The 27,294-nt window shown below is 37.3% G+C and overlaps 3 protein-coding genes and 2 pseudogenes across 3 annotated transcripts; 1 reads left to right on the forward strand and 4 right to left on the reverse strand.

Annotated features, from left to right (window-relative positions):
* Positions 1-590: 590 nt before the first annotated feature.
* On the reverse strand, positions 591-11,527 carry LOC120163466 (alkaline/neutral invertase A, mitochondrial-like). The gene is made up of 5 exons (XM_039173400.1): positions 11,350-11,527; positions 11,140-11,259; positions 1,202-1,572; positions 1,063-1,111; positions 591-943 (listed from the first exon to the last, which is right to left on the reverse strand). The coding sequence occupies exons 1-5, from the start codon at positions 11,431-11,433 to the stop codon at positions 617-619; spliced, it is 951 nt and encodes a 316-aa protein (XP_039029331.1). The 5' UTR covers positions 11,434-11,527; the 3' UTR covers positions 591-616.
* On the reverse strand, positions 11,513-12,662 carry LOC120163386 (alkaline/neutral invertase A, mitochondrial-like). Its single transcript, XM_039173336.1, has 3 exons — positions 11,861-12,662; positions 11,631-11,794; positions 11,513-11,561 (listed from the first exon to the last, which is right to left on the reverse strand). Exons 1-3 carry the CDS (start codon positions 12,611-12,613, stop codon positions 11,513-11,515), a joined length of 966 nt encoding a protein of 321 aa, XP_039029267.1. The 5' UTR covers positions 12,614-12,662.
* An 86-nt stretch (positions 12,663-12,748) lies between these two features.
* Positions 12,749-14,827, reverse strand: LOC120163467 (Golgi apparatus membrane protein-like protein ECHIDNA). The gene is made up of 6 exons (XM_039173401.1): positions 14,762-14,827; positions 14,242-14,298; positions 13,944-14,147; positions 13,795-13,854; positions 13,578-13,704; positions 12,749-13,027 (listed from the first exon to the last, which is right to left on the reverse strand). Exons 1-6 carry the CDS (start codon positions 14,774-14,776, stop codon positions 12,939-12,941), a joined length of 552 nt encoding a protein of 183 aa, XP_039029332.1. The 5' UTR covers positions 14,777-14,827; the 3' UTR covers positions 12,749-12,938.
* A 1,168-nt stretch (positions 14,828-15,995) lies between these two features.
* On the forward strand, positions 15,996-18,552 carry LOC120163465 (annotated as a pseudogene).
* Positions 18,553-22,802: 4,250 nt separating this feature from the next.
* On the reverse strand, positions 22,803-26,807 carry LOC120163478 (annotated as a pseudogene).
* Between the last annotated feature and the right edge of the window lie 487 nt (positions 26,808-27,294).

Raw genomic sequence — 27,294 nt, forward strand, 5'->3', positions numbered from 1 at the left:
TTTCTAATTTGATCATTTAGTTTATATAATTTAGTCATTATTATGGATGGTTTGGATGATGTTGAAATTTTAAAATTCGAAAAGTATATTTAAATTGAGCGAATTAGAGTACAAGGATTACATTTACAACTTAGGCTTGATATAGGGACTTATGACAGAATTTGACCGCATCAAATTTTGTTTATTTCTAAATAAGACAAAAGTTTGAATTGATAAATTGATGGATGGCATATTTACATGAAAATCCAGTTAACCAAGCAAAAGCACCTTCTTCCTTCCTGATCATGTCATATACATATCCTTAGATATTAACCATAAACCTCCATAAACAAAGTGGATGCTAAGTTAGGTACACAAATAGTACGACACTCAAAGAGCAAGAGCGATACGGTGAAGAAGCACGAGAACAATATGGTGTCCGAGACATAAGGTTGATCGTATGATGCACGAGACTTTATGTCATGTCAACTATATCTAATAAGTTCCACTAGTTTACGAGACCGAATACATATTTTTAGTCATTCTTGATTTAGCATGTTCATAGTCGCTACCCTAAACATTGTGGCTGTACAGTCGAGAGGATCAATGTTTTTTTCTTGAAGAAACGGAGTTCGAATTAGACGAGTATCTGAGATTTAGCAGCGCCGCGTGAACATTTCTTCCGGCCACTTTTGTTAGGTGCACAACCGCAGATCTCGAGAAGCTCGTAGTCCTCCTCCCAGAATAACATGGAAGCCAACTGTGGATTCTCCACCATAATTCTAGAGGTTAGGAAACCGGCGATAGTCCATGTTTGGTAAAGGCTAGATTGTTTTCCGATGAACTTCCCGCTACAGGTGTCGTAGTAATCAGGCCATCGGTCAATCGAGAGCCTCTTCTCGGCCAAAGAAACTACCTTCTGGGCTAATTGTAATCTGTCCATCTTGATGCATGCCAATGTAAACTAAGGGTAATACAAGATTGTGAGTTTAACTCCATGAAAGCATCACGGGACAATGTTGTTTGTATAAAAGGGCATTCTAGACAAGGGGTTCTTCGACATAAAAGAAAATTCATGTTTACCTGCCAAAGAAGCGTTGGCCAAGATCCGCCATTATGATACGACCACGGACTGCACATTTCGTTAAATACACCGGTGTCGGTAGATAATACATAAGAGGAAATATACACGTAGATAATACATAAAGGGCAAGAGACTCACGTATTCTTTGGGTCACTGCCAGTAATTATGCGCCACTCCTCGTTCTCCACGGCGGGATAACTTATCTTGCAAGGCATATGTCCCACAATATCATCCCATTTGGCTTCGATTAAGTAGAGTATAGCTTTGTTCTGTTTCGGAGTGCCCAGTGATGAAACAATCGACCAGAGATTCCCGAGTGTGAAGAACCTAAAATCCATGTGAGCTGGCTGTAGATTTCCGATTAGATAACCGCCGCCTTCTGGTATCCAGTCCATAAGCCATGAAGGGATTTGCTCTGGATAAATATTGAACTTGTTGGTAGCATCCATGGAGTACTCTTCCGTTTTATACCGATAAATCTCGTTGAGCTTTTTCATGTCAACCCAATAGTATTGTAACCACCCAAAAATTACAAAATAATGTTTAATTGAAATTTGAGGTTAATTATGAAATTTGGTGAAATTTGGGGACTAAATTGGAAATTCTTTAAATTTGTAGCTTGTTTTAGAGTTAAAGAAAATTCAAGGACCAAACCCTGAATTTACCCTAAAATATTAGGTATTGGTTGTTATATACGTGAATTGGTTTCTGAAAATCAGAAACCAATTCCTCCCAAATTTCCCTCTCCCAACTTCAACTTCCGACGACGATCCCGACGCCGTCCGAATTCCGATTGCTGTTTTGAAAGCACCATCGTGTTCGTTATCGAGTCAGGAACAATCCCCTCAATTTAATTGAAGCAAAACGCTGCCAAACGTCGTGAATTTCAAGTCAAAGTATCGACCTTTTTTTAGCTCAATCGCCTAGAAAATCCTAAATTCATCGCCGATCGTTGCTCTGTTTACGACACCTCCCGCACCATCGTGTTCCTTGTGCCGTTCCGAGTCCGCCGGTGTCATCCTCGGTCTCCGTCGACGGCGGCGCATGGGGAGGTGGATCAGTCAAAGATTCGACCGAGTCGAAATCGAGCTCTCCGTCGTTCAAAAATTTGAACCGGTCTTTGTAAGTATCTCGAAATCGCTCAAAATAATTTTTAGAAAATTTTCCGTGATTTTTAGAGCCCCGGATGACGTCGCACGCGCCGCCGCAGGGCGAGTGAAATCTAGAAACCGGTTTAACCGGTCATGACCCGACCCGTTGACCTGATCCGACCCGTTGACCCGACCCGAATGTTGACCGTTGGCCGGTGCTATTCTGTGAATTAATTTAGTTTTGGTGTTATTCTAAGAATTAATTCCAAATGAATGCTATTTTGGTAATTATTTCGAAAAATGATATTCTGGGGATTAATTTGAAAGTGGTGCTACTTTGGGAATTAATTCGAAAAGGGTGCTATTTTGGTAATTATTTAAAAAGGGTGCTATTTGTGTAAAATGTTTGACAGTTTGTTGACATCTTTGACCAGAACTTTGACCGGCTATTAAACTACCGTTAATCTTTTCTGAAAATACCTATCCTAATAGTTTTCGACGTCCCAAATTCGTTTTTAAGGTCCGTTTCATTAAATTCAAACCCAAAAGTCTCCAAATCGTAAGTCAAACCCGTTGACTTTAATTTTAACCTAGAATTCGAAATTTTGGAAGGTCATACTTTATGTTTTTCGACGTTCTGAATATAATTCTGAAGTCCGTTTTGCCAAATTCTGACCCGAAATTCCAGAATCGAGCTTGTAAACCCAAAAGGCTTAATATTTTAATATTTTGATTATTTAAATGAGATTTGGTCAAGGATTTATTCAATAAAAATATTTTATGAAGGTACTCGTGTTTCACCTGAGCAAGAATCAATTAGGTACGGTGTTATCCGTTCGTTAGATCAGCCTGAACCGCGTACTACGAGAAATACCCGTAGGTTTTCGTATATTATTTAAATAATATTTATATTATTTATATTAGGATTCCAATATGGATTTTTCCAATTCGTAGGATCTAGCGCTGCAGCAGAACGTGATCGACAGACCCAGTAATAGGCTTCCCTATCTGATTTCCCAGACTGTTACAGGTGTGTTTCCTGATAGTGTTATATTATTGTTTTAAAGTATAAATATCTGAATACTGTGTATCTGATTTCTGATTTACTGTATATTCTTATATGATTTCTGGTTACGGTATTTATTCCGTTTTCTGAATACTGATTACCCAACATCTGAATTACCATACATTACTGATTTGATTTTTGATTTCTGTATTCCTGCTTATGGTTTTCAAGCTTGAAATATTCTTATGTTTTTAAAGAATTATTCATTGTTTTATACGAATACATTCATGTTCATTTCTATATTTGGGGGGGAATATTGTTGGAGGAAGATTACTGCAGGCTCCTCGGCTGTGTGCTCAGGGCCTTACTGTTACTGGTTGTGCGGGGTGTATGGTTATGGGGAACCTATACAAACAGATTGTGAAAGGATGGGGGTAGTGTTCATGTTTTCAAAACATGTGCATAAACAAATTTTATTGAAATATTTCGTTAGTATGTTTTTATACACTGTTTGGAGCACACTGGGCTTTTTAACTCATTCTGTAAATTTTAACCTTTTTCAGATAACAGCAGACCGTAAGCTAGCAGATTTGACATCAGGAGAAATCGACTATTTTATTTTGTACGAACATATATTTCTATATGTTTTTCGGTTATGTTTGGTGACATGTATTTTATTATCGTTTTGGACATATCTGTATTATTAATATTATGTTCTATATTATATTTAACGTTCTATAGTTATATATAAAAAAAAACCTCTGAATGAGATATGTGACCCGCTTAGGTTTGGGTCTATCTTACAGACCGGGTCTGGGGGGTTACATTTGGTGGTATCAGAGCTTTCGGTTTTAAACACTCGGACTGTATATGGGTCCTAAACTTTGAATTTTTAAGAAATAAAAAAAATGTCACCTTATGTTATGATTTAAAGTTTTCTCGAGGTCCCTGATGCTAATCTGACATATGTTTCAAATTCTTTATGTAGAGCCTTATAGATCCAACGATGAATGTTGTTAGAGGTCGTAGGACAGGACGTGGACGTGGTAGAGGGAGAGTCACTCGACCTTCTGTTACGATAGACGATCCGATGTCACCACGTGATCCTCCTGTTCCGCAAGTAGATCCGACTCTTTCTCATGATGATCAATTTACTCCCGTGAGAGACCCTCCCGTCACTGAGGATGATGATACTGAGATGAATGAAGACGCCATTAATAGAGCTATCTTATGCATGTTTCAGAGAGCTGCTAGAGCCCTTAGTAACATAACTGCAGTGGAGATTTCAAATTCTTTGGTCGCTGCTGGTGTAATTCCATTCGAGGATATTACTGGTGGACCTCCGACAGACACTGAGTATTGGCTGGAGGACACAAAGAGGATTATGGATGAAATGGACCTCAGACCTGAGCAGAAGTTGAAGGGGGCCCTAATTATGTTGAAGAAAGAAAGCTTCAGATGGTGGCAATCCATTTCTGGTAGTATTCCGAGGAACCAATTAACATGGGATCTTTTCAAGACGCGCTTCCGGAGTCGCTACATCGGAGAAAGATATCTGCAGGAGCGACGCCAGGAGTTTCAGAATCTGGAGCAGGGTAATATGTCTGTTATGGATTACGAGGTTGAGTTCATCCAATTGAGCCGATATGCTCCTGGACTTGTGGACACTGAGACAGATCGATGCTTGAGGTTCGAGAATGGACTCAGGTATGAGATCAGGAGTCGAGTCGCTACCTATCGAGAGAGGAATTTTGATGCTTTGGTTGAGATAGCCAAGACTGCTGAGGAAATAGAGCGACTGGGTATGGAGCACATGAGAGATAGTGATCGAACTCAAACCCGATTCAGGAGGCCTTCTGGTTCTGTTGATTCTTCAGCACACCCTAGAAAGAGAGGCAGGGTGAGTCCTTTCAGAGAGGTGGTAAGAGTGTCAGACCTGTTGCATCTGGTTCTTCAACTGTTCAATCTTCTAGACATGGTGGATCTTCTGGGTTGCAATCTTTGCAGTCATGTAATTATTGTGGGAAACCTCATTATGGGGAATGCAGGAAGAAATTGGGTATATGTTTCAGATGTGGTTCAAGTGACCATATTGTAAAGGATTGTCCGGAGATAACTCATTCAGTTCAGACACCAGCTCGTACTCCCGCTCGTACTCAGAGTACTGTTCAAACTCCTGCGGGTGGTCGTACTTAGGAGAGAGCACCTGGATTAGCTAGTAGAGGCCGAGCATCTCAGAGTAGGGGTCCAGTCAAATCTGAGGCCAGACAACCTGCATTGGTTTACACTGCTAGACTTCGACAAGATCGTGATGGACCTAATGTGACTTCAGGTACTGTTACTATTTTTTCAGTTCCATACTTTACATTGTTTGATAGTGGCTCTACAAATTCCTATGTATCACATTCCGTTTCTAAGGGTCTAAATATTCCTGTTGAGAATATTGAGAGTTCAGTGATAGTTCAAAGTCCCTTAGGCAAATCCATCGTGTTGGATCGTATTTTTAGAGAGTGCCCTATAGAGATCAATGGGGAGATTTTTCTGGCTGACCTGATGGAGTTACCCTTTGAAGAGTTCGATTTGATTCTCGGCGTAGATTGGTTGGACAAACATCGAGTAAATATTAATTTTGAGACTAAGAGAGATGTTCTGAAGACCCCAGATAATCGAAAGATTGTAATGATCGGGGAACGATGTGGATTTCTGACGAATGTTTTGTCTGCCTTGGTAGCAGAGAAGATGATCAGGAAGGGTTCTGAGGCATTTCTTGCTTATATTTTGGACACTAGGAGATCGCAATCCGATATTGAAGGCATCCAAATTGTCAAGGAATTTCCCGATGTTTTTCCCGAGGAGTTGCTTGAATTACCTCCAGATAGAGAAGTCGAGTTTGTGATTGAAATCTATTCTAGTTCCACCCCGGTTTCAATGGCTCCTTATCGTATGGCCCCAAAGGAGCTTAAGGAACTAAAAGTTCAACTTCAGGAGTTGTTGGACAGGGGATTTATTCGACCTAGTGTATCACCGTGGGGAGCTCCAGTTCTCTTTTGTCAAGAAGAAAGATGGGACATTGAGACTGTATTGATTATAGAAAACTGAACAAGCTCACTGTTAAAAATAAATATCCTCTGCCCAGGATCGATGATCTATTTGACCAATTTGGAGGGGCTTCTATCTTTTCAAAGATAGACTTGAGATCTGGTTATTATCAACTCAAAGTGAAAGATTCGGATATTCCGAAGACTGCTTTCCGTACTCGATATGGGCACTATGAGTTTTTAGTGATGTCATTCGGGTTAACTAATGCCCCTGCTGCTTTTATGGATCTGATGCATAGGGTGTTTCGACCTTATTTGGACCAGTTTTGTAGTTGTATTCATTGATGACATACTGGTGTATTCTAGAAGTGAAGCAGAACATGAGAAGCATTTAAGGATTGTTCTTCAGACTCTAAGGGAGAATAAGCTATACGCTAAGTTGAGCAAGTGTGAGTTCTGGCTCAGCGAAGTGACTTTTCTTGGACATATCGTCTCTGATGATGGCATTCAGGTGGATCCGAGCAAAGTGGAGGCTATTCTGAACTGGAAGCAACCCAGAAACGTCTCTGAGATCCGTAGTTTCTTGGGCTTAGCGGGTTACTACCGTCGTTTCGTTGAGAGGTTCTCCCTTATTGCAGTTCATCTGACGAAACTATTGAGGAAATATGTTCCATTTGTCTGGTCTGAGGACCAACAAGCTAGCTTTGAGAAATTGAAGACTGTTCTAACTCAAGACCCAGTGTTGATTCAGCCTGAATCTGGGAAGGATTTTTCTGTCTACAGTGATGCTTCTTATTCTGGATTAGGATGTGTTTTGATGCAAGATAGGAAAGTTGTTGCTTATGCGTCACGTCAGTTAAGGCCGCATGAGCGTAACTATCCTACTCACGATATGGAATTAGCTGCTGTGGTTTTTGCTTTAAATATCTGGAGACACTACCTCTACTGAGAAAAGTGTTATATCTATACTGATCATAAGAGTCTGAAGTATCTGCTTACTCAGAAAAAATTTAATTTGAGACAGCGTCGCTGGTTGGAGCTTTTAAAGGACTATGATTTTGAGATAGAATATCATCCAGGGAAGGCTAATGTAGTGGCAGACGCCTTGAGCCGTAAGACGATATCATATCTCAGAGCCTTATTTGCCAACTTGAGCTTATTTGATGATAATAGTTTGTTAGCAGAGTTACAGGTTAAACCTACTTTGGCCGAGGAGATTAAGGCCAAACAACTCCTTGATAGCTCGTTGCTTCTCATTATTGAACAAGTTAAGCAAGGATTGAGTTCGGAGTATATGGTGGATCATGATGGTATTTTGTGTTTTCACGGTCGTTACTGCGTCCCTAAAGATGATGAGTTGAGACGGGTTATTCTTCAGGAGGCTCATAGTAGTCCTTATGCTATGTATCCTGGTGGGGACAAAATGTACAAAAATCTCAAAGAGCGCTACTTTTGGACTGGTATGAAAAAGAATATTTCAGATTTTGTGGCGAGGTGTTTGACTTGTCAGCAGGTTAAGGCAGAGCACAAACATCCATCTGGATTGTTACAATCAATTAAGATTCCTGAGTGGAAATGGGAGCGCATCACGATGGACTTCGTTACTGGTCTTACTCTAACTCCTTCCAAAAAGGATTCTATATGGGTGATTATTGATCGACTCACCAAGTCAGCGCACTTTATCCCTATTCGGGTTAATTATTCTCTGGATAAACTGGCTAAGTTGTACATTTCTGAGATCGTTAGACTTCATGGTATTCCGTTGTCTATCATATCTGATCGAGATCCGAGATTCACTTCCAGGTTCTGGAAAGCTTTGCACGAGGCTCTGGGTACTCGTTTGAATTTCAGTACAGCTTTTCATCCTCAAACTGATGGACAGTCTGAGCGAGTGATTCAGGTGTTGGAGGATATGTTAAGAGGTTGTGTGATTGATTTTCGTGGTATAATAGTTATCAGGCGAGTATTCGCATGGCACCGTATGAGGCTCTGTATGGACGTAGATACCGTACTCCTATATGTTGGACAGAGTTACATGATAGAAAAACTTTGGGTCCAGACTTGGTACGAGAGACTGAAGATACTGTCAGATTGATCCGTGATCGCTTAAGAGAGGCATTTGATAGGCAGAAATCATACGCAGATAAGCGACGTAAGGATATTGAGTTTGAGGTTGGAGATCAGGTTTTCCTTAAGGTATCTCCATGGAAGAAAGTATTGAGATTTGGACGTAAGGGTAAACTGAGTCCGCGATTTATTGGGCCTTATCGTATTCTGAAGAAAGTTGGACATGTTGCTTATCAGCTTGAGTTGCCTTCCCAGCTCAGACGTATTCATGATGTTTTTCATGTATCTATATTGAGGCGATACCGTCCAGATCCAAATCACATCATTCAGGTTGATGAGGTAGAGCTGAGACCTGATTTGTCATATGAGGAGGAGCCTGTTCAGGTTTTAGAGAAAGATGAGTGAATTCTTCAGAATAAGCGTATTCCAATGGTCAAAGTTCAGTGGAGTAATCGTAGCCCCTCAGAAGTTACTTGGGAGACATTGGAGTCAATGGAGGTTCAATTTCCTCATCTATTTTCATAAGGTAAATTTCGAGGACGAAATTTCTTGTAGAGGGGAAAATTGTAACCACCCAAAAATTATAAAATAATGTTTAATTGAAATTTGAGGTTAATTATGAAAATTGGTGAAATTTGGGGACTAAATTGGAAGTTCTTTAAACTTGTAGCTTGTTTCCCAACCTCAACTTACGACGACGATCCCGACGCCGTCCGAATTCTGATCGCCATTTTGAAAGCACCATCGTGTTCGTTATCGAGTCAGGAACAATCTCCTCAATTTAATTGAAGCAAAACGCTGCCAAATGTCGTGAATTTCAAGTCAAAGTATCGACGTTTTTTTTAGCTCAATCACCTAGAAAATCCTAAATTCATCGCCGATCGTTGCTCCGTTTACGACACCTCCCGCACCATCGTGTTTCTTGTGCCGTTTCGAGTCCGCCGGTGTCATCCTCAGTCTCCGTCGACGGCGGCGCGTGGGGATGTGGATCAGCCAAAGATTCGCCTGAGTCGAAATCGAGCTCTCCGCTGTTTAAAAATTTGAACCGATCTTTGTAAGTATCTCGAAATCGCTCAAAATAATTTTTAGAAATTTTTCCGTGATTTTTAGAGCCCCGGAAGACGTCGCACACGCCACACGCGCCGCCGTAGGGCGAGTGAAATCTGGAAACCGGTTTGATCGGTCATGACCCGACCCGTCGACCCGATCCTACCCGTTGACCCGACCCGACCGTTGACCGTTGACCGGTGCTATTTTGGGAATTAATTCAGTTTTGGTGCTATTCTGGGAATTAATTTGAAATAGGTGTTATTTTGGTATTTTTTAAAAAAAGTGATATTCTGGGAATTAATTCGAAATTGGTGCTTTTTTATAATTAATTCGAAAAGGGTGCTATTTTGTTAATTATTTTAAAAAGGTGCTATTTGTGTAAAATGTTCAATTTGTTTACCTCCGTTGACAAGAACTTTGACCGGCTTTGACCGGCTATTAAACGACCGTTAATCTTTTCCGAAAATACCTATCCTGACAGTTTTCGACGTCCCGAATCCGTTTTTGAGGTCCGTTTTGCTAAATTCAAACCCGAAAGTCTCCAAATCATCAGTCAAACCCGTTGACTTTAATTTTGACCGAGAATTCGAAATTTCGGAAGGTCATACTTTATGTTTTTCGACGTCCTGAATATAATTCCGAAGTCCGTTTTGCCAAATTCTGACCCGAAATTCCCGAATCGAGCTTGTAAACCCAAAAGGCTTAATATTTTAATATTTTGATTATTTAAATGAGATTTGGTCAAGGATTTATTCAATAAAAATATTTTATGAAGGTCCTCGTGTTTCACCTGAGCAAGGATCAATTAGGTACGGTGTTATCCGTTCGTTAGATCATCCTGAATCACGTACTACGAGAATTACCCGTAGGTTTCCGTATATTATTTAAATAATATTTAGATTATTTATATTAGGATTCCAATATGGATTTTTCCAATTCGTAGGATCTAGCGCTGCAGCAGAACGTGATCGACAGACCCAGTAATAGGCTTCCCTATCTGATTTCCCAGACTGTTACAGGTGTGTTTCCTGATAGTGTTATATTATTGTTTTAAAGTATATAAATATTTGAATATTGTGTATCTGATTTCTGATTTACTGTATATTTCTTATATGATTTCTGGTTACGGTATTTATTCCGTTTTCTGAATACTGATTACCCAACATCTGAATTACCATACATTACTGATTTGATTTTTGATTTATGTATTTCTGTTTATGGTTTTCAAGCTTGAAATATTCTTATGTTTTTAAAGAATTATTCATTGTTTTATACGAATATATTCATGTTCATTTCTATCATTGGGGGGAATATTTGTTGGAGGAAGATTACTGCAGGCTCCTCGGCTGTGTGCTCAGGGCCTTACTGTTACTGGTTGTGCGGGGTGTATGGTTCTGGGGAACCTACACAAACAGATTGTGAAAGGATGGGGGTAGTGTTCATGTTTTCAAAACATGTGCATAAACAAATTTTATTGAAATATTTCGTTAGTATGTTTTTATACACTGTTTGGAGCGCACTGGGCTTTTTAGCTCATTATGTAAATTTTAACCTTTTTCAGATAACAGCAGACCGTAAGCTAGCAGATTTGGCATCAGGAGAAATCAACTACTTTATTTTGTACGAACATTTATTTCTATATGTTTTTCGGTTATGTTTGGTGACATGTATTTTATTATCGTTTTGGACATATCTGTATTATTAATATTATGTTCTATATTATATTTAACGTTCTATAAGTTATATATAAAAAAAACTTCTGAATGGGATATGTGACCCGCTTAGGTTTGGGTCTATCTTACAGACCGGGTATGGGGGTTACAAGTATTCTTTGATGTGGAATGATAGTGCACTCAGTCTATTGTTGATGGCACTCACCAAATTCTTGGAGCATTTATCGTTAAGAATCTCACGAGCGCAACGTAGGGCGGAGTAAAACAAAGCCTGCAGATCAAACATTTTAGATGACAGATAAAACAGCAACCTGGCTCATTGAGACCAGGTAACATAGACCGACTCAACAAATGAACTCACTTGAATCTCGAGAGGATGACCGTGAATACCCATCCTTCGGTCTATCATGCTTGATCCGTCGGTGACTAACAGAGACGGAAACATATCGAATCCATCGGCTAAACACAAGTTAAGGATCAGTTTTATTACTGTTTGAACGTCCACTCTCTCCTGCAATGCATAGTCACCTGTGATCTTCCCGTATGCCCTCAACAATATGATCCACCGCAATCCTATCAACAAAGCGATTTCAGTAAACTTAATTCGCATTAGTAATAGGTCTACGAAGTACCGCAATATACCAATCAGAGTCGACCGGTGCAACACGACCAATAGCGGATTCACCGAAATCTGGATCTAGTACTTCCTCGAACTTATTGTCATCAAGAGGTACAGTTGTAACCTTAAAGCTTGCCGGCATCAAACCCTGTCCTGGACTATAGCAATCCACAGTTTTCTCCCTACTCTAGATTAAAAACAAGTGAACATGTATAATATATAGTGTTATATATATGAATGTATGTATGTATACCTGCAACTGCAAGGTATGCAGGAGAAAGTTCTTGACAATCTCTCCTTCACCTCGAAGCAAGAAAGCCAAAGCCGAAGGCACGAAATCACGAATGAAAACCTGGTCATAATTCAAAGGCTGCTTATCACCAGGATCATTTGCTGCCACCGTACCAACAGGAGACCCACAATACGTCACAACTGCATCTCTCAGCAGACTCCATGCCTCCTTTTCGATGTCGCTCTCTGCTAAAATCCCACCCTTCTTCTCCTGTAAACCCTCCCCAACATTCTTCACATTGTTTTCACCTTCAACTAGAGGAAAATTTCCTCTTACGGTGTTTTCATCCTTGCCAACTCTTTCAACAATGCGTGGCTTAACGTTATTCTCGTTTTGAACACGGAGTCTCTCGAAACTCTTATCTTTTACACTGGTTTCAAACAATGTTGAGAAACAACGAACCCTCAAAGCTACCCTGGCTTGAATAGAGACACCATATGGCCTAGAAGAAGCAAAACCCGATCTTGGTAAGCAATTCAAATTCTGGGTATTGTTGATAATGTGTTGTGAGCCTAAGAATCGAAAAGGGAAGGCACAGAATTGAGAGTTTTGATTGAAATTCAAGGGAAAATCTTTCGCTTTGCAAGAAATCTTTTGATCACAACAAGGGGGATTAAACGAATGTTTGAACCCCGAACACGATGCATTTCTAAGGCTTAGGACCCTTGAAGGAAGCTTCATGGTGGAATTGCGGAGGAAATTGATGGCGTACATAGCCAACAATGGAAGCTAGAAATATATGGAAATGGAGAAGTGTAAAGCATGAAATTGATGGCCTTTACTCATTGTTAATTTTTACCGAACAAAAAAATAGAAATTGTCTTGAAATAACCATCGTAGGTCATGGTATCTTGCAAGTGAAGGAACATTGTCATTACAAACTTTCAATGTGATTCATTATACAAAGCATTAGATGTACCATTTGAAAAATGAAACCAATCAAAAATGGCAAATTCAATACTCAGTTTTCTACATGCCACACTTGTTAACTTCACTACATTTTCTTCCATTTCGTTCTCGTATATTACTATCGACTGTTTCAGACAACACTAAATGCCGATTGTATGGTGGAAGAAAATCTCGAAGCAATGGTCTGGGTGGCGAACTGTTGAATCTGCTTCTTGGCATCTGAAAGGACCAAAAACATAATTTATGGTCAACATTTTTCCAACAATGAGTACATGCACTCTCAAATCTTAGCACCAATAACGTATTAACAAAGCGTCATCACTTATCATCTCAAACTAAATACATAGGGCAAAAACAATTCAAAACTACAACCTGCAAAAACCAGAGAATACATGCAGAAACAAAAGCAAATGCAAGAATGGCTATTGCCCGATTTACACCGAGAGGAATCACTACCCAGATGGTTGGTCTCCTTATGCAAACCAATAACACCAATCATGTAGTCAAATGATCGATAAAATGCAGTATATGGTATCCAGGGGAAAAGTCATCACAATATCTAAAGTACATGAGTCATGGCAATATGCGCTAATCTAAAAATCCCAGAGATATTCAGGCTGAGTCATAAACATCTAGGAAAACCTATTTTGCACCTATCATGAATTATTCAAGACCAAGTCATAATTAATTTAATAATCACATGTCATTTCCTTGTAGCAATATGATGTCGTACTCAACCGAGCATTGTAATTATAGTAAACAAACCAACCTTTGCGGCATTTGGTGAAGCCCACGATATTGGCAATGTTGAGAGTCAAACAAACTCCAACAACGAGGAGATAATCAGCTTGAAACCTTATGAGGGAGAATATTCCAAGCACAATCCAGGCAACAGCCTGAAAAATTAAAGAATGAATTAATGAATCTGAACATTTGGGACACACATCTTTACCTATCTCTACATAGTATGCCATGGGATAACTTACCGAAAGGTAAAGGGTCCACCAAAATAGCCATGAATCTTTCTTGTTCATCCGGGCCAATGACTAAAATAGACAGCAACAGTGAACAATTGAGAGACTTGATAATGTTAAATCTAAAAAGTATGTATGGTTCAATTAAGCGAAACACTCACCTCTTGGTCAAGACATTCAAATCTCCATACACTCTCCCCGAGATCATTAATTTCATTCCACCACCTCAAACCGACCAATATACGTCCACTAACATTCTTAACCACCCAAAAGTCAAGAGCAGAAAGAAGAACAGTCACCACAAAAATGATCACAAAGCTGTTGAGAAAGAGAGCAGAAAGGATGTAAAAGGCCAATGCCGCAGCCTGCAGGAAAAAAGAACTAAGCATCAACACCGGAAAAAAGGCATACAAATCGGATTCACAAGATCAAGATAATTAGATGCAGAAAACAATTGACCTTGAAGAGAACATGAAAGAAACACGTCCTGGGGTTGGCATAATTTTCAACTGCAGGCTGCACAAAAAGAGAAGTAAAATCATTTTAAAGCATCAAACCAGTACTCTTAAGCACCAAATAAAAATCTGGATCTCAAATTTGTAAAATGTCTATCTAGTTTTCATGTTCCAATAAGCAATGGGGTTGTTCAATTCACCGTCTTTCTTCAACCAAATCATTGAGGCAACATAAAAGATGAACATTTTTCAGTCCAAAGTTGGATCTTAGGATCTACTTTATAACAACCTAGTGTTCTTACCAACCTTTGCTTACAAATTGTCAGATTTCATCCGTTTTATCATCAAACAAACAAAAGGGCACGCTTCAAAGTCGAAATTTCTAAGGAAAAAACTCAGAACTACCAGTTAACCAATCCGAGCACAGCATCATGCATAGAACAAGTAGGTACAAAATCAAGGAAATTAGATAAACTAGCAAAAAGAAAAATGGAGGGATTAAAAGAGAGATAGATCCAACTCACCTGAGCGAAGTCCATTATAGGGATAAGCTAGAATTTGATGGGGTTATGAATCTTTTGGAAAATTTTCAGGGTTTTTCGCATACTTTTATCGAAACTGTTTTGGTTTTCCTTTGTTTATAGATCCAGGTGAAATGAGGGATATTCACGTGAGAAGGTCCCTAATTTTCAAGGAATTACTCGGATTTACCCTTCTCAATATTTGGTTCTTTTATTTACCACCAAATGTTACTGCGGCAGACCGTTAAGAATCTAAACTCATGGGGGGCTTATCATACAAATCGGTACAATTTTACATGCACACGGGGTCTCGATTTAAGCCCACCTGATTTTATAGAGTCATATTTTTATTTTTAAAATTTTAGATTTGAGTTGAAATTTTTGAAAGATAAAATTGGGTAGATTTAACGTGAAAAATATTTAATTCGAGAATAATAGTATAATTTACATTTATATATTTAAAGATGATTGTTATAAAACTCTTTTTTCTATAATTTTTTTAATTAGAACTCTTGTTTATTTGAACTAATCAAATGGACTTACTAGTAATAGATAATAAGTCTTGAGTTTGAGTAGTTGTGTTTGTATAGTGTGTTGTCAATTAATTAAAAAAATTAATTATATGTTATCTTATAATTACCTAAATTATTAAAAAATTATATTTCAACTAATAAAAGTGAGGATTATATATGTGTCAGGTCCGATCAACAATAAAATTTTACCTTGAAAACTGAGTAAAAGAATTTCAAACCTAAACCAAATAGAATGAAAGGGTGGATGAATATTATATTTAGATCAAATTTGAATAAATCAAAAACTCAACATAATCCATAATCATCTCTACTTATATTTACAGTTTTATCACTTTGATAAACTTAAAGAATTTAGTTAATAGATAAATAATTAACGATAAAATTAAACATAAATTAAAAGAAAATTCAAAATTTTCGATATGTTCGTAGGCGGAATTTCACGGGGTTAAGAGGAGCTTGGTCCCGCTAATTTTTTTTTTTAAATATTAATTAATATTAATATATATATTTAAAAAAATAAATAAAAAATATTTTAACTCCACCTTAATAAATTTTTGTTTCCAACGCTGGATATGATAGATAGAGTCCAACAGAAGGAGAGGCTGTGGATATAAGCAAAGGTCTTATCCTGATCGTGCGTTGAAAGAGATAAAACATGACGCTCATACTTGTTCAAGTTTCAGTCACTAATTCACAACCTCAAGCAAAGGCAAAGAGGCATGGCAAAGGTGGTGGTGTTGCAGCAGGTAACGAGGCAGCCTCCCATCTCCCTCCTCTCTTCCTCCCTCTCCCACTTCAATGGCACCAAACTCTGCCAAATCCAGGTCTCTCCCTCTCTCTCTCTCATCACATTTCTCTACTGAAAAATGCTTCCCTGGGCGGCTTAAACTTGACTAGGAATGTAAATGAACCGGATTTGAATGAATAATATTGTATTGGTATTCGTTTGTTTATTTTTGAACATTCATATTCGGTTTTGACTCATTTTAATTTTTAATATTATTTTCGTGTTTGTTTGCTTATTTTTATATATGTTCCTGTTCAAGGAGAACCAAGTAAAGTAGCTCGTAAACGAGTCGATTAACGAGCTTATATACAAACTTTTAAACGAGTTTGTTTATGACCATAAATAAACCGAAGGCACCTTTATTCATATTCATTTGCTTATTAAATATATATATAAATTTTGTTCATAGTTCATACTAATTTATTTAACTTAATAAATAAACGTTATACGAACGTTATGTTCATTTAGGCCCCTAAACTTAAAGCACTTCACCTTGTTGCAGTACAAAAGAAAGGTGTATCAGCCAAAGGGTGCATTGCATGTTGCAGCATCCAGCACCAAGAAGATCCTTATAATGGGGGGCACTCGCTTCATCGGTGTTTTTTTTGTCTAGACTCCTAGTGAAAGAGGGTCATCAGGTACACATTTGAATCTAAACTAATGTAAAATTTATGCATTGGAAGTTGGAACAGTGACAGATCCACACCTTATTGAGGGTGAGCATTGAAATTCAAATATTTCTAGATCCGCCACTGCATTGGAAGCTGATTATGGCTCATGATCCTTTGGCAGGTCACTTTGTTCACTAGAGGTAAAGCACCGGTCACACAACAATTGCCTGGTGAATCAGACAGCGACTACTCTGATTTTAAATCCAAGGTATGATGCCTTGAAAAGGTTTAATAATCTTGCTTTTCGGTTGACAACATGAGTGGTTTTGTATGACTGGTTTTGATTTGGTAGATCTTGCATCTGAAAGGAGATAGACAGGACTTCGAGTTCGTGAAATCGAGTCTTTCTGCCGAAGGCTTTGATGTGGTGTACGACATAATGGTACTCGTCTCGTGCTCGTTCTGTGTTTTGCTTTTCCACTAGGATAGATCTGTGTTTCAAGTAGAGAATCCTTTTGATACGATTTTCAGGACGAGAGGCGGTTGAAGTCGAACCGATATGGATGCACTCCCAAATCTGCAACAGTAAGTTGAATCGATAGTTGTATTGGTTTATATGTCTTAAACCGGTGTCAAAACGGTGTCGATGCCATATTCTAATGCTTTGCTAATTCCCAGGTTCATATACTGCTCCTCAGCTGGTGTTTACCTCAAATCTGATATTTTACCACATTGTGAGGTAGGCATTGCCAGTTTTCACTCATGTTCCATTGGCTTTTGTTAATCTCTTCTAACTCGTTGGTGGCTCGCCGATAGGTTGATGCAGTCGATCCAAAGAGTAGGCACAAGGGAAAGCTTAATACCGAGAGCTTACTCGAGAAGAGGGGTGTCAACTGGACATCTTTGAGGCCAGTCTACATTTACGGACCTTTGAATTATAATCCGGTTGAAGAATGGTTCTTCCACCGTTTGAAAGCCGGCCGCCCTATTCCGATTCCAAACTCCGGAGTGCAAACAACCCAACTCGGTCATGTAAAGGTTAGTGGGACTGCAACACTGCTGCTACATATGCTGGCCACTCTGTATCTGTTATTTTGGCTACAAACAGAAATTTGTATGATATTTATCCCTTGCAATATTGGTGAAACTCCAGGACTTGGCAACGGCTTTCGTCCGGGTTCTCGGTAATGAAAAAGCCAGCAAGCAAGTGTTCAATATTTCAGGAGAGAAATACGTGACTTTCGACGGATTAGCGAAAGCTTGTGCCAAGGTAATTCGAACATTCTTCCATTGAGAAGATAAGAGATTGAAGTCATATGAATACCGAATTCATTACTGAAGTAGTTGTTGTTGTTCATCCAGGCTGGTGGATTTCCAGAACCCGAGATCGTTCACTACAACCCGAAGGAGTTCGACTTCGGTAAAAAGAAGGCATTCCCATTCAGAGATCAGGTAACTCTCCACACAAATTTCATTTCACATTCAGATAAAATGATTGCATGGAGAAATGTTCATATTTGCCATATATTGCAGCATTTCTTTGCATCAGTTGAGAAAGCAAAGCATGTGCTGGGACTGAAACCGGAATTCGACCTGGTGGAAGGACTCACAGACTCTTATAACCTCGATTTCGGAAGGGGAACATTCAGGAAGGAGGCCGATTTTTCAACTGATGACATGATTCTGAACAAAAGTTTTGCTCTCCAGTCGTAGGCAATTCGTCTCGTCATCACATTTTAAATTTTTCGTCGCTTCGAGTCGAGTCAGCATATATAATGATTAAGAAGAATGTTTCAATCTAATGGTCATATAAGCAACATTCACTGTTCTTTAATCAATCTGGAATGTGGAATTGTAGCCATGCACATGCAATAGCACCAATTAGGGGTGCACAAAAAATCCGAATATCCGATTTTGCGAAAAAAATATCCGAAACCGGATTTGGGAAAAACCGGTTTTTTTTTAACCGGATCGGATTTTTTTAAACCGGTTATTTTAACTGGTTTGGAGAAAAAAACCTCGACCGGTTTTTTTACCGGATAAAAAACCGGTTTGAAAAAAACCGGTTAAAAAACCGGTTTTATCCGGGAAAAAAACCGGTATGGGTTTAAAAAACTAGCCGTTAATATAGCCGTTGGGGGGATTTTGTGACCTTTTTTGACCGTTTTTTTCTTTAAAAAATTACCATTTTACCACCCTAAACATGTATAAATAGGTTGGGGATGTATTTGGTTGATTACAAATTTCTCAAATCTTATTACACAACACTTAAACATCTCTCAAATCTTATTTTTGTAATTTTTTGTTCATCATGAGTAACACGGCTGAATCTTCCGTCGGGGGAAACCTTGAAGTCGTGAGAGTGATCGAACACACTCGAAACAAAGACATTTGGGATCACTACGATTTATGTGAGATGTCAAATGGCTCGAGGAGGGCGCGTTGTAAACTTTGTCTAAAGTTTCTTGCATCGGAAGGAAACACAACGTTGAAGAACCATTTGACAAAATCATGCAAGGCACTTCGCTCAAGATCGGATCCTAGTTAATCGAATCTTACACCGCAAGGTGGTGTTTTTGTTTACGACAACGAAAAATTACGAGAAGCGTTTACAAAGTTCGTGATTACAAAAGCATTGCCGTTCGACCACTTTGATGATGAAGATTTCACGACAACAATTCAACAACTAATACAACCACGTTATACTCAAGTAAGTCGTACTACCCTTAGAAGAGATGCTATAAAAATGTGGCGTACGGCGAGGGAAAAAATGATTTTAGGATTCCAAGAACACCGTTATGGTGTGTCGCTTACATGTGACGTTTGGAGTTCCCCTCATAATACCGGAAATTCTTTTTTAGCCGTTACGTCACATTGGTTAGATCAAGATAATTGGCAAATGATGAAAAGAACAATCGCGTTTGAATTATTCGGTGAGTCGCATACCGGTGCTAATTTATTTACACTTTTAAAAAGGGTAATTTGTCTTTATAAATTAGAAAATAAAGTTTTTCTATATCCTTTGATAGAAATGACCATCCAGCTCAGTTGGTAGAGCACAAGGTTCTAAACCTTGAGGTCGTGGGATCAAGTCCCACGGAGGGCATTTCATAATTTGGAGGTCTCCTACGGAAGCTTCTCTCAACCTGGTGTTGGGGGCAGCCTACTATCTTACCTCCCCCTTACCCCATACATATGGGAAAAAAGGGACAGCCATTTATATCCTTTGATAATGCATCGAATAATACAAACGCGGTTCCAAGATTGAAAATATTACTTTCACCGATTTTAGACGGTGCGTTTTTTCATACCCGTTGCGTTGCACACATAATTAATTTATCCGTGCAAGCCGGTTTGGAGGTTATTGAGCCGATTAGATTAGAATTTAAAACAATGATAAAATCGGTTCTTTGTAACAACAACAAAAGACTAAATGATTATAAACGATTTTGTAAGCCCGTTAATAAAAAAGCTTTGGGTCCTAATTTGGATTGTCCAACTCATTGGAACTCAACTTGGATGATGATGCATACTGCCTTAAGGCAAAGGGAAACATTGCAAACATTTCACGATCGGCTTTTCGAGAGGGGTCATGTCCCAAACATTTATCCGGATTCGAGTTGGGAAACTATAGCCAAAATAACCGATTTGCTTGAGGTTTTTAAAAATGCAACAACTTTTTTATCCGGTGTTTATTACCCTACTAGCCCGTTGGTTCTTAATCAAATATTTTTGTTGGCTACCCGACTAAATGACTTTGAATTTGAAACGAAGTTTTTCAAGAAATTGGCTTTGCAATGAAGGAAAAACTTTTAAAATATTTTAAGGAGATTTCCCCCATTTTTACTTATGCCGCCGCTTTAAACCCAACGTTAAATGTTGGTGGGGTTGAAACACTAATTGAACAAATTGCGTTTGCTTTTAATCTAATCGATGATGAACCCAACTTTGTCCAAAACCAAATAAATTATTTTAACAAATGTTTTCGAGACATGTTTGCAATTTATTTAACTAAATACAGATCAAGTAGTGTAATACACGATCAAATGAGAATGAATGCGGAATCATCTAGTAGACGTCCAAGTAACATAAATTTGAATCTTTTTAACACTCTTGTAAATTCCCAATCCAAACGATCACGTACTACATCCCCAAGTAGCGAGTTGGGAAATTACATGTCATGCGATTTTCTATCAAAAATGACATTTGAAGAGTTTGAAAGTTTGGATATTTTGGCTTGGTGGAAAGAAAATGAAGCACAATTTCCGATTCTAGCCGCCATGGCCCGTGATTTACTAACCGTCCAAGCTTCTACGGTAGCTTCGGAATCCGCTTTTTCTGTTAGTGGCAGGGTTATATCGCAACGGAGATCAAGACTAAGTCCCGAGTCGGTGGAAGTATGCATTTGTTTAAAGGATTATTTGGATGGAGCGGCTCGTAAGCAACATATCACCACCCTAGAAGATGCAATTGATGCCGATTTGGAAGCAAACTTACACATTGAAGAAGTCGAACTTGGAATATCCCCTCCAAACGAAGAAGGCGAAGATGATGAAGAGAGATGGCAATGTAGTTTATTTTATAACTTTATTTCAATTATCGTAAACTTTGTTTCAATTATCGAACTTGAAGTTTTTAAGTATTTAAATTTATCAAACTTGGAAGTTTTTAAGTATTTGAATTTATCAAACTTGAAAGTATTTAAGTATTTCAATTATGTTGAGTTAATTAAGTATTTCAATTAAGTATTTGAATTTTATCGAACTTGAGGTTTGATGCTTTCTCTTTGATTCTCTCTTGATTCTAGTTGCTTGATGTTTCTTGTCTTTGATCAATGACTTCTAAGCTTGCTTAAATACACATTGAATCACTTCTGAACGTTAGTGATAATTAATGAAGATAATATAGCCGTTTAAGTGTGAAAACATTTAATAAAAATGCTTGGAGCGTGGGGGAATCGGTACCCTCTCATAGGGAATCGGTTTCCTCTCATAGGGAATCGGTTCCCTAAGTGTAAAATTCAAATATTTCGACCGTTGAATAGGAAGAATCGGTACCCCCTATGGGAGAATCGGTTCCCTCCGAGCATTCTGGAAATCTCGGAGCCAAACCATTCAGTGAGGAATCGGTACCCCCTTGGGGGGAATCGGTTCCCTATGAGCAATCTGGAATTTTAAAATCGGTTTTTTTATAACCGGTTTTTTAAAAAAACCGATTTTTTTAAAACCGAAACCGGTTACACCAGTTAGGATATCCGGCCCTCCAAACCGGTTAGAAACCGAACCGGTTATTTTATAAACCGGTTTTTTTTCTATGGGAAAAAACCGGATCGGATAAAAACCGATCCGGATCGGATTGAAATCCGACAAATGTGCACATCTAGCACCAATCCCTTTCTGGCATATCTAACCATACAATTGTAATACTGATTTCTCAAATATGTGCTATTGAAAACCAAAAACACTACATAACAAGCACAAAGCATCTGATATGACAGTATTCTTTAAGGAGCTTGACAACATAGTTTAAACGACTATGATATGATTCATTCTAGTTTAAACGACTTTCCAACCATATACAATATACATATATATCTTCATATTCTTTTTTCACATACATAAATACGATTTCTAATGTTATTTAACAAATCAAAATCATCTAAAGTTATACATATTTTAAGAAATTTCAAGAAAACATTGATGAAAATATAAAAGATTAAAAGAACATATAGATAATTATAGTAGGAGGGCTAAATTAAACAAAGTTTAAAAGTAAATGATTAAATTACAAAAAGAAGAAAATCATTGTGAAAAAAGTGAATTTCCGTAGATGGAGAAATTATGTTATTCAAATTTAGTCAAAAATATATTTAAAATAAAAAAAAAAATTAGAATTACATAAATATTCTTCAATGGTCGAAGAGCATAAAATACAAATTCAGTCAAAAATGAACTTAAAACAAAGACCAAAGTGACGAAACAAGATAACCATAAACCAAATTACAAAACAATCAAATTACTCTAAGAAAACACCAAAACTATGTTTTAATTTTCGGTTTTTCGATAAGCGTGACTCGAAATTCAAACCAAAATATATGACAAAACAAATGAACATGCAAATAAACATTGATCTTTCCTTCTCTAGGTCGACAAATTACATACAAGAAAACATACGAGAGTAGACATAAGTTTGGTCTCCATCAACCATGGATGTTACAATCTGCAGAAACATATAGAAGTGGGAAGATGATGTCTAAATCTGTCTGCTGCTTTTACATAAAACAAAGGTGGTAAGCTCAACAACATAAAATGCATGCAGCAACAAATAAACAAACATCGTGATGGCTTACATAAAGGTAATACGCTTTTGCTAGTTGGGTTACATTTCTGCATCAAAATCACAATCCAAGTGATTGACACTGCTTTCTTGCATGCTCCGGAACCAATTTCACCAATATCTCCATCGGAACACCCTTCAGTTCTGGTTTTAGGGTATGAGATCAGTAATAATCGATCATACATCTTAACGATACAGAAAAGCTCTCATTACAAAGAAAATGTTGTTTTGACTATATTCCTTACCGTGAGGTTTGAAGTTAAACAATGGCGGAAGGAACCGGCCATTTGGTAAGCGTGCATTTGGATCACGCAACTCATCAAAGAAAGGATGGATCAAGGCATCAAGCTGCAACGTGAGCAACGCAGAAAACCATAAGATTATAAATAGTGATCTTAGAACTTCTATCATCAATAAAAGTCAGAGGTGAATTGAAGGAAAAACATTTAAGCATAATAAAATGAAGAATTTATATAGTTACCGCAGAACACCGGAGATTAGGAGAGTATTGGAGTAATCTTGACACCAAATCAACAGCTTCAGAAGGCATGCGCTTATGGAATATCTAGTACAAGTTAATAATAATAATTATAATAATTGCTTGATAAGGTTGAACAAAAGACCATTTTCACACCCTTTCTTCGATCCTTAATACCTTATGCCATGGGTGAGCCTTAATCTGAGGGAATTTGAACTCTGTATAATTAGGGTTCATGCACTTAATTTCCTCTCGTGTTGGAGTGCCCAAGACCTAGAAAATAAACGCATAATTATCATATTTAAAGAGAAATGGTCAATTTGACAATGCAAATGACTAAAGCAGCAATAATGATGTCAAACAGAGGTATTTCACGACATTGTTATTAACAAAGGCACTCGTAGAAACAATAATAAATATGTCAATTTTGCATGGCAACGAATCTGTTACCTCGTGAAGAATTTAAGTTTCTTCCCATGGAAACATTCCAGAATGGCATTATTGTAATAATATGGACATACGCATACACACAAACATTGCACTAACTACTCACTCAGAAAATTAAGGACGAGATTTAAATACCTTAATAATCTCAACAAGTTGGTCGACTCCACTCTCACCAGGAAATAAAGGCTGAGATAAATAGAATATATATATATATATATATATTAATTTGGAACGCCAAGCTTAATTTAAGGTAATAATAACAACCATAAACCTCATATGCACACGTTTCCTACCTGTCCAAGTAACATTTCAGTAAGGACACATCCAGCAGACCAGATGTCTATAGCTGTAGTGTACTCGGTTGCTCCAAATATTAGCTCAGGTGCTCTATAATACCTTGAGCAGATATATGATATGTTTGGTTCCCCTTTCACCTACCAAGATATGAAAATATAAAATAATAAAGATCTAAGCAAAACTCAAAGATCCATAAACAATTAGTAAATATAATGAGATTATAACCTACCAAGACTTTTGCACTTCCAAATCACATAGTTTAAGTTGATGAGTATGCGGATTTACCTGTAAGGAGGAAAGTGTAAGACATCAAGATCAAGTTCAAAAATAAGAGGATTGACTTGACAAGTTCAATCACTTTACAGGTAAGGGATACTACTAAAATCAACAAACAAGGAGGCAAAATGTCACGGTAGAAAGAGATATTTGAACATACCAAAAGGTTTTGAGGTTTGATGTCCCGATGACACACACCAATGCTGCAATGGATGTAAGACAAAGCCCTAAATATCTACCAAATATCAGCCTTTATTAGCGCCTAAGATGAGTAAAAGTAAAAGAACACAAGAGAAATCAAAATTTTAAACACTGGCATGTACCTGGTATGTATAAAGTTTCACATATATCAATGGCATCCTTTGGTTCAACTTGTTATAGTGCTTGATCACACGATGAATAGTCTCAGGTACATACTCAAGTACCAAATTAAGATAAAGTTCATCCTTGTTTGTTGTTGAAAAAAAGCAATGTTTCAAAGCCACAACATTTGGGTGATCAAGAAGCCGCATTGTTTGCAGCTCACGGTTCTTATACCTCTTATCTTGAAGAACCTTCTTTATAGCAACAGTTTCACCTGTCTCCAAGCACTTTGCCTTCATTTTACCAAAAAAAAAAACGAATGTCCATTACTAACATAAAAATAAAGATTAACAAGATATACCACCAATCATAAAACAAGGCAGAGTTGGTTACCTGGAAAACAACTCCAAAGGATCCATGTCCAACCACATGTTCAGCCATGTAACTAATCGTCTGGAATTTATAGTGTTATATTAGAAAATGACATGTAATGAAAGAAAATGGGAGAAAAGGATAACTTGCAAAGTTTACTAGCAGCAATTAGATATCAAACCAGAAAAAACAATACCTGTTTTGGCCGACCATTTTTACCACCAATAGTTGTCACAATTATATGCCCTGTCTCTGTCCCATTACAATCAACAACTGTTGCTTCCATTTCCTAAAAATTAGAGATGATCCATGAGTCGTAGCTGCATTCCTTTTTTTTTTACTAATGAAAGCTGGTAGTACTTGGTAATTATTAAATTAAATGATTAGAAAAATTCGAAAGTAGGTAACAACAATGATAAAGGTTCAAGGAAGATATGTTTACTTTTTCATCTCTAATTTTCATGTCATTCATCTCCTCGGGTAACTTTTCGACAGCAGCAGCATTAGATTCTCTTACACCAGAAGAAGTAGGCACCATGCCCACGGAAGCCATCTTTAAGAAAAAAAGTGTCCTAATTCTCCACTTTTCAGCCAATCATTTATCTACATTGCAAAAGGGCCAAAAAGATGTTAATAAACTCAACTAGAGACACAACTGGTATGTTAAAAACAATCTCTATCATTAACTACACCAAAAAGACTAAAGTTCAACACACTCACAATACCCCAAAAAACCAATCAAATGAACTAAGCCCTTTTATCTACGTAGCAATTCAAGCTTAACAAAACAACCACTCAGCCACTTCTAATCCCAGAAAGACTTTGAGCAAATACCCATTATTTTAATTAAAAAAAATAAACTACAACACTTATGATCCCATCAATGCATAAATTTTTACATTATACAATCATATATCTATACAATTGTACATATATATATTATAAACGGGGAAATAAACCTCCATATCTAGCTAAAAAAGGGCATTCTAAGATATCATTCAGACAAAAAGGAGCTAATAACTCTAAGCACACAAAAAAAGAGTAGAATGTTATGGGAATTTCATCAATTGTAAGCACTTATTTTTCAACCTTTTTTGGGATGGGATTTCATAATATAAATATACAGCTAATGATTACCGACTCATCAAGCAAATTAATGAGAAAAATAAAAAACAGAGGATTACGAGAGGTAATATCCATAGAAGGAAACCAAATTAAAAAAAACACCCAACTTCAATTAATGTTCAATAATAATAAAAACATGGATCCTAGAGGTAGACTTGAACCACCAAACACACAAAAATCAGATTTTTTTCTTTGGTAAATAAAAAACAACGTGGTGATCCAAATCTAACAGCCACAAACAAGATCGTACAAGAAACAATCCGATCCAAAACACACACACACAATAAGATATTTTAATCAACGATTCTGTAGATAGAAACCCAAAAGGAAAAAAAGGGTAAGAGAAGAAATAAGAGAGGGTGATATACATATGGATTGAAAGAGGAAATACAGGAGAAGAAGCAGAGCAGCAGACGCGGTTGAGGCGACGCAGCGGTGAAGAAAGGAGAAATTGGTAAAAAGAGAAGGAAACAATATTTGATTTTATATTTTTGTATTCTGCAAATTGTGATTTGTATAAGACAGTTCAATAAATTTGGTGTTTCACATGCTATTTCAGATTTCTATTTCGTTTTTTATTATTAATATTTATTTTAATTTTGTATTTGATTAAATACTTTATTATTTATTAGTAAAATTAAATAAATAAAGTTACTGTATTGGGGGTTGCCATAGTGTTGACAGAGACAGACTCTTGAAACACGGAAAGTGGTTTTCATTTTGTTGTTCTTCCCTTTATTTAATCTGATGATGATGATGATTATTAAATATTAAAATAAATTTTTGTTTAACTATTATTATATTTATAAAACAAAGATTAAATTGTTAAAGTAAAGTTTCTCGATATATAAATCGTATAAACCTTATATAAATTTATATATTTTATTTACAATGCAGGGGGTTTTACATTATAAAATTTTAATTTATAATTTAAAGTTCACCGTCTGTTGAATATCGATTTCGTTAATTTA

The sequence above is a fragment of the Hibiscus syriacus genome, unplaced genomic scaffold (assembly GCF_006381635.1).
Source record: "Hibiscus syriacus cultivar Baekdansim isolate YM2019G1 unplaced genomic scaffold, ASM638163v2 tig00111445_pilon, whole genome shotgun sequence".
NCBI classification, from domain to species: Eukaryota; Viridiplantae; Streptophyta; class Magnoliopsida; order Malvales; family Malvaceae; genus Hibiscus; species Hibiscus syriacus.

Coding starts and splice junctions, on each gene's coding strand:
- LOC120163466 (XM_039173400.1), bottom strand. CDS start 11,433: ATGTTTCCGTCTCTGTTAGTCACCGACGGATCAAGCATGATAGACCGA. Junction 11,260..11,349: donor GTCATCCTCTCGAGATTCAA/GTGAGTTCATTT, acceptor TTTGATCTGCAG/GCTTTGTTTTACTCCGCCCT. Junction 1,112..1,201: donor GGCAGTGACCCAAAGAATAC/GTGAGTCTCTTG, acceptor CGAAATGTGCAG/TCCGTGGTCGTATCATAATG.
- LOC120163386 (XM_039173336.1), bottom strand. CDS start 12,613: ATGTACGCCATCAATTTCCTCCGCAATTCCACCATGAAGCTTCCTTCA. Junction 11,795..11,860: donor TGCATACCTTGCAGTTGCAG/GTATACATACAT, acceptor TTTTTAATCTAG/AGTAGGGAGAAAACTGTGGA. Junction 11,562..11,630: donor GCACCGGTCGACTCTGATTG/GTATATTGCGGT, acceptor CTTTGTTGATAG/GATTGCGGTGGATCATATTG.
- LOC120163467 (XM_039173401.1), bottom strand. Junction 14,148..14,241: donor TCTTTCATGTTCTCTTCAAG/GTCAATTGTTTT, acceptor TTTTTCCTGCAG/GCTGCGGCATTGGCCTTTTA. Junction 13,705..13,794: donor GGTGGACCCTTTACCTTTCG/GTAAGTTATCCC, acceptor TTAATTTTTCAG/GCTGTTGCCTGGATTGTGCT.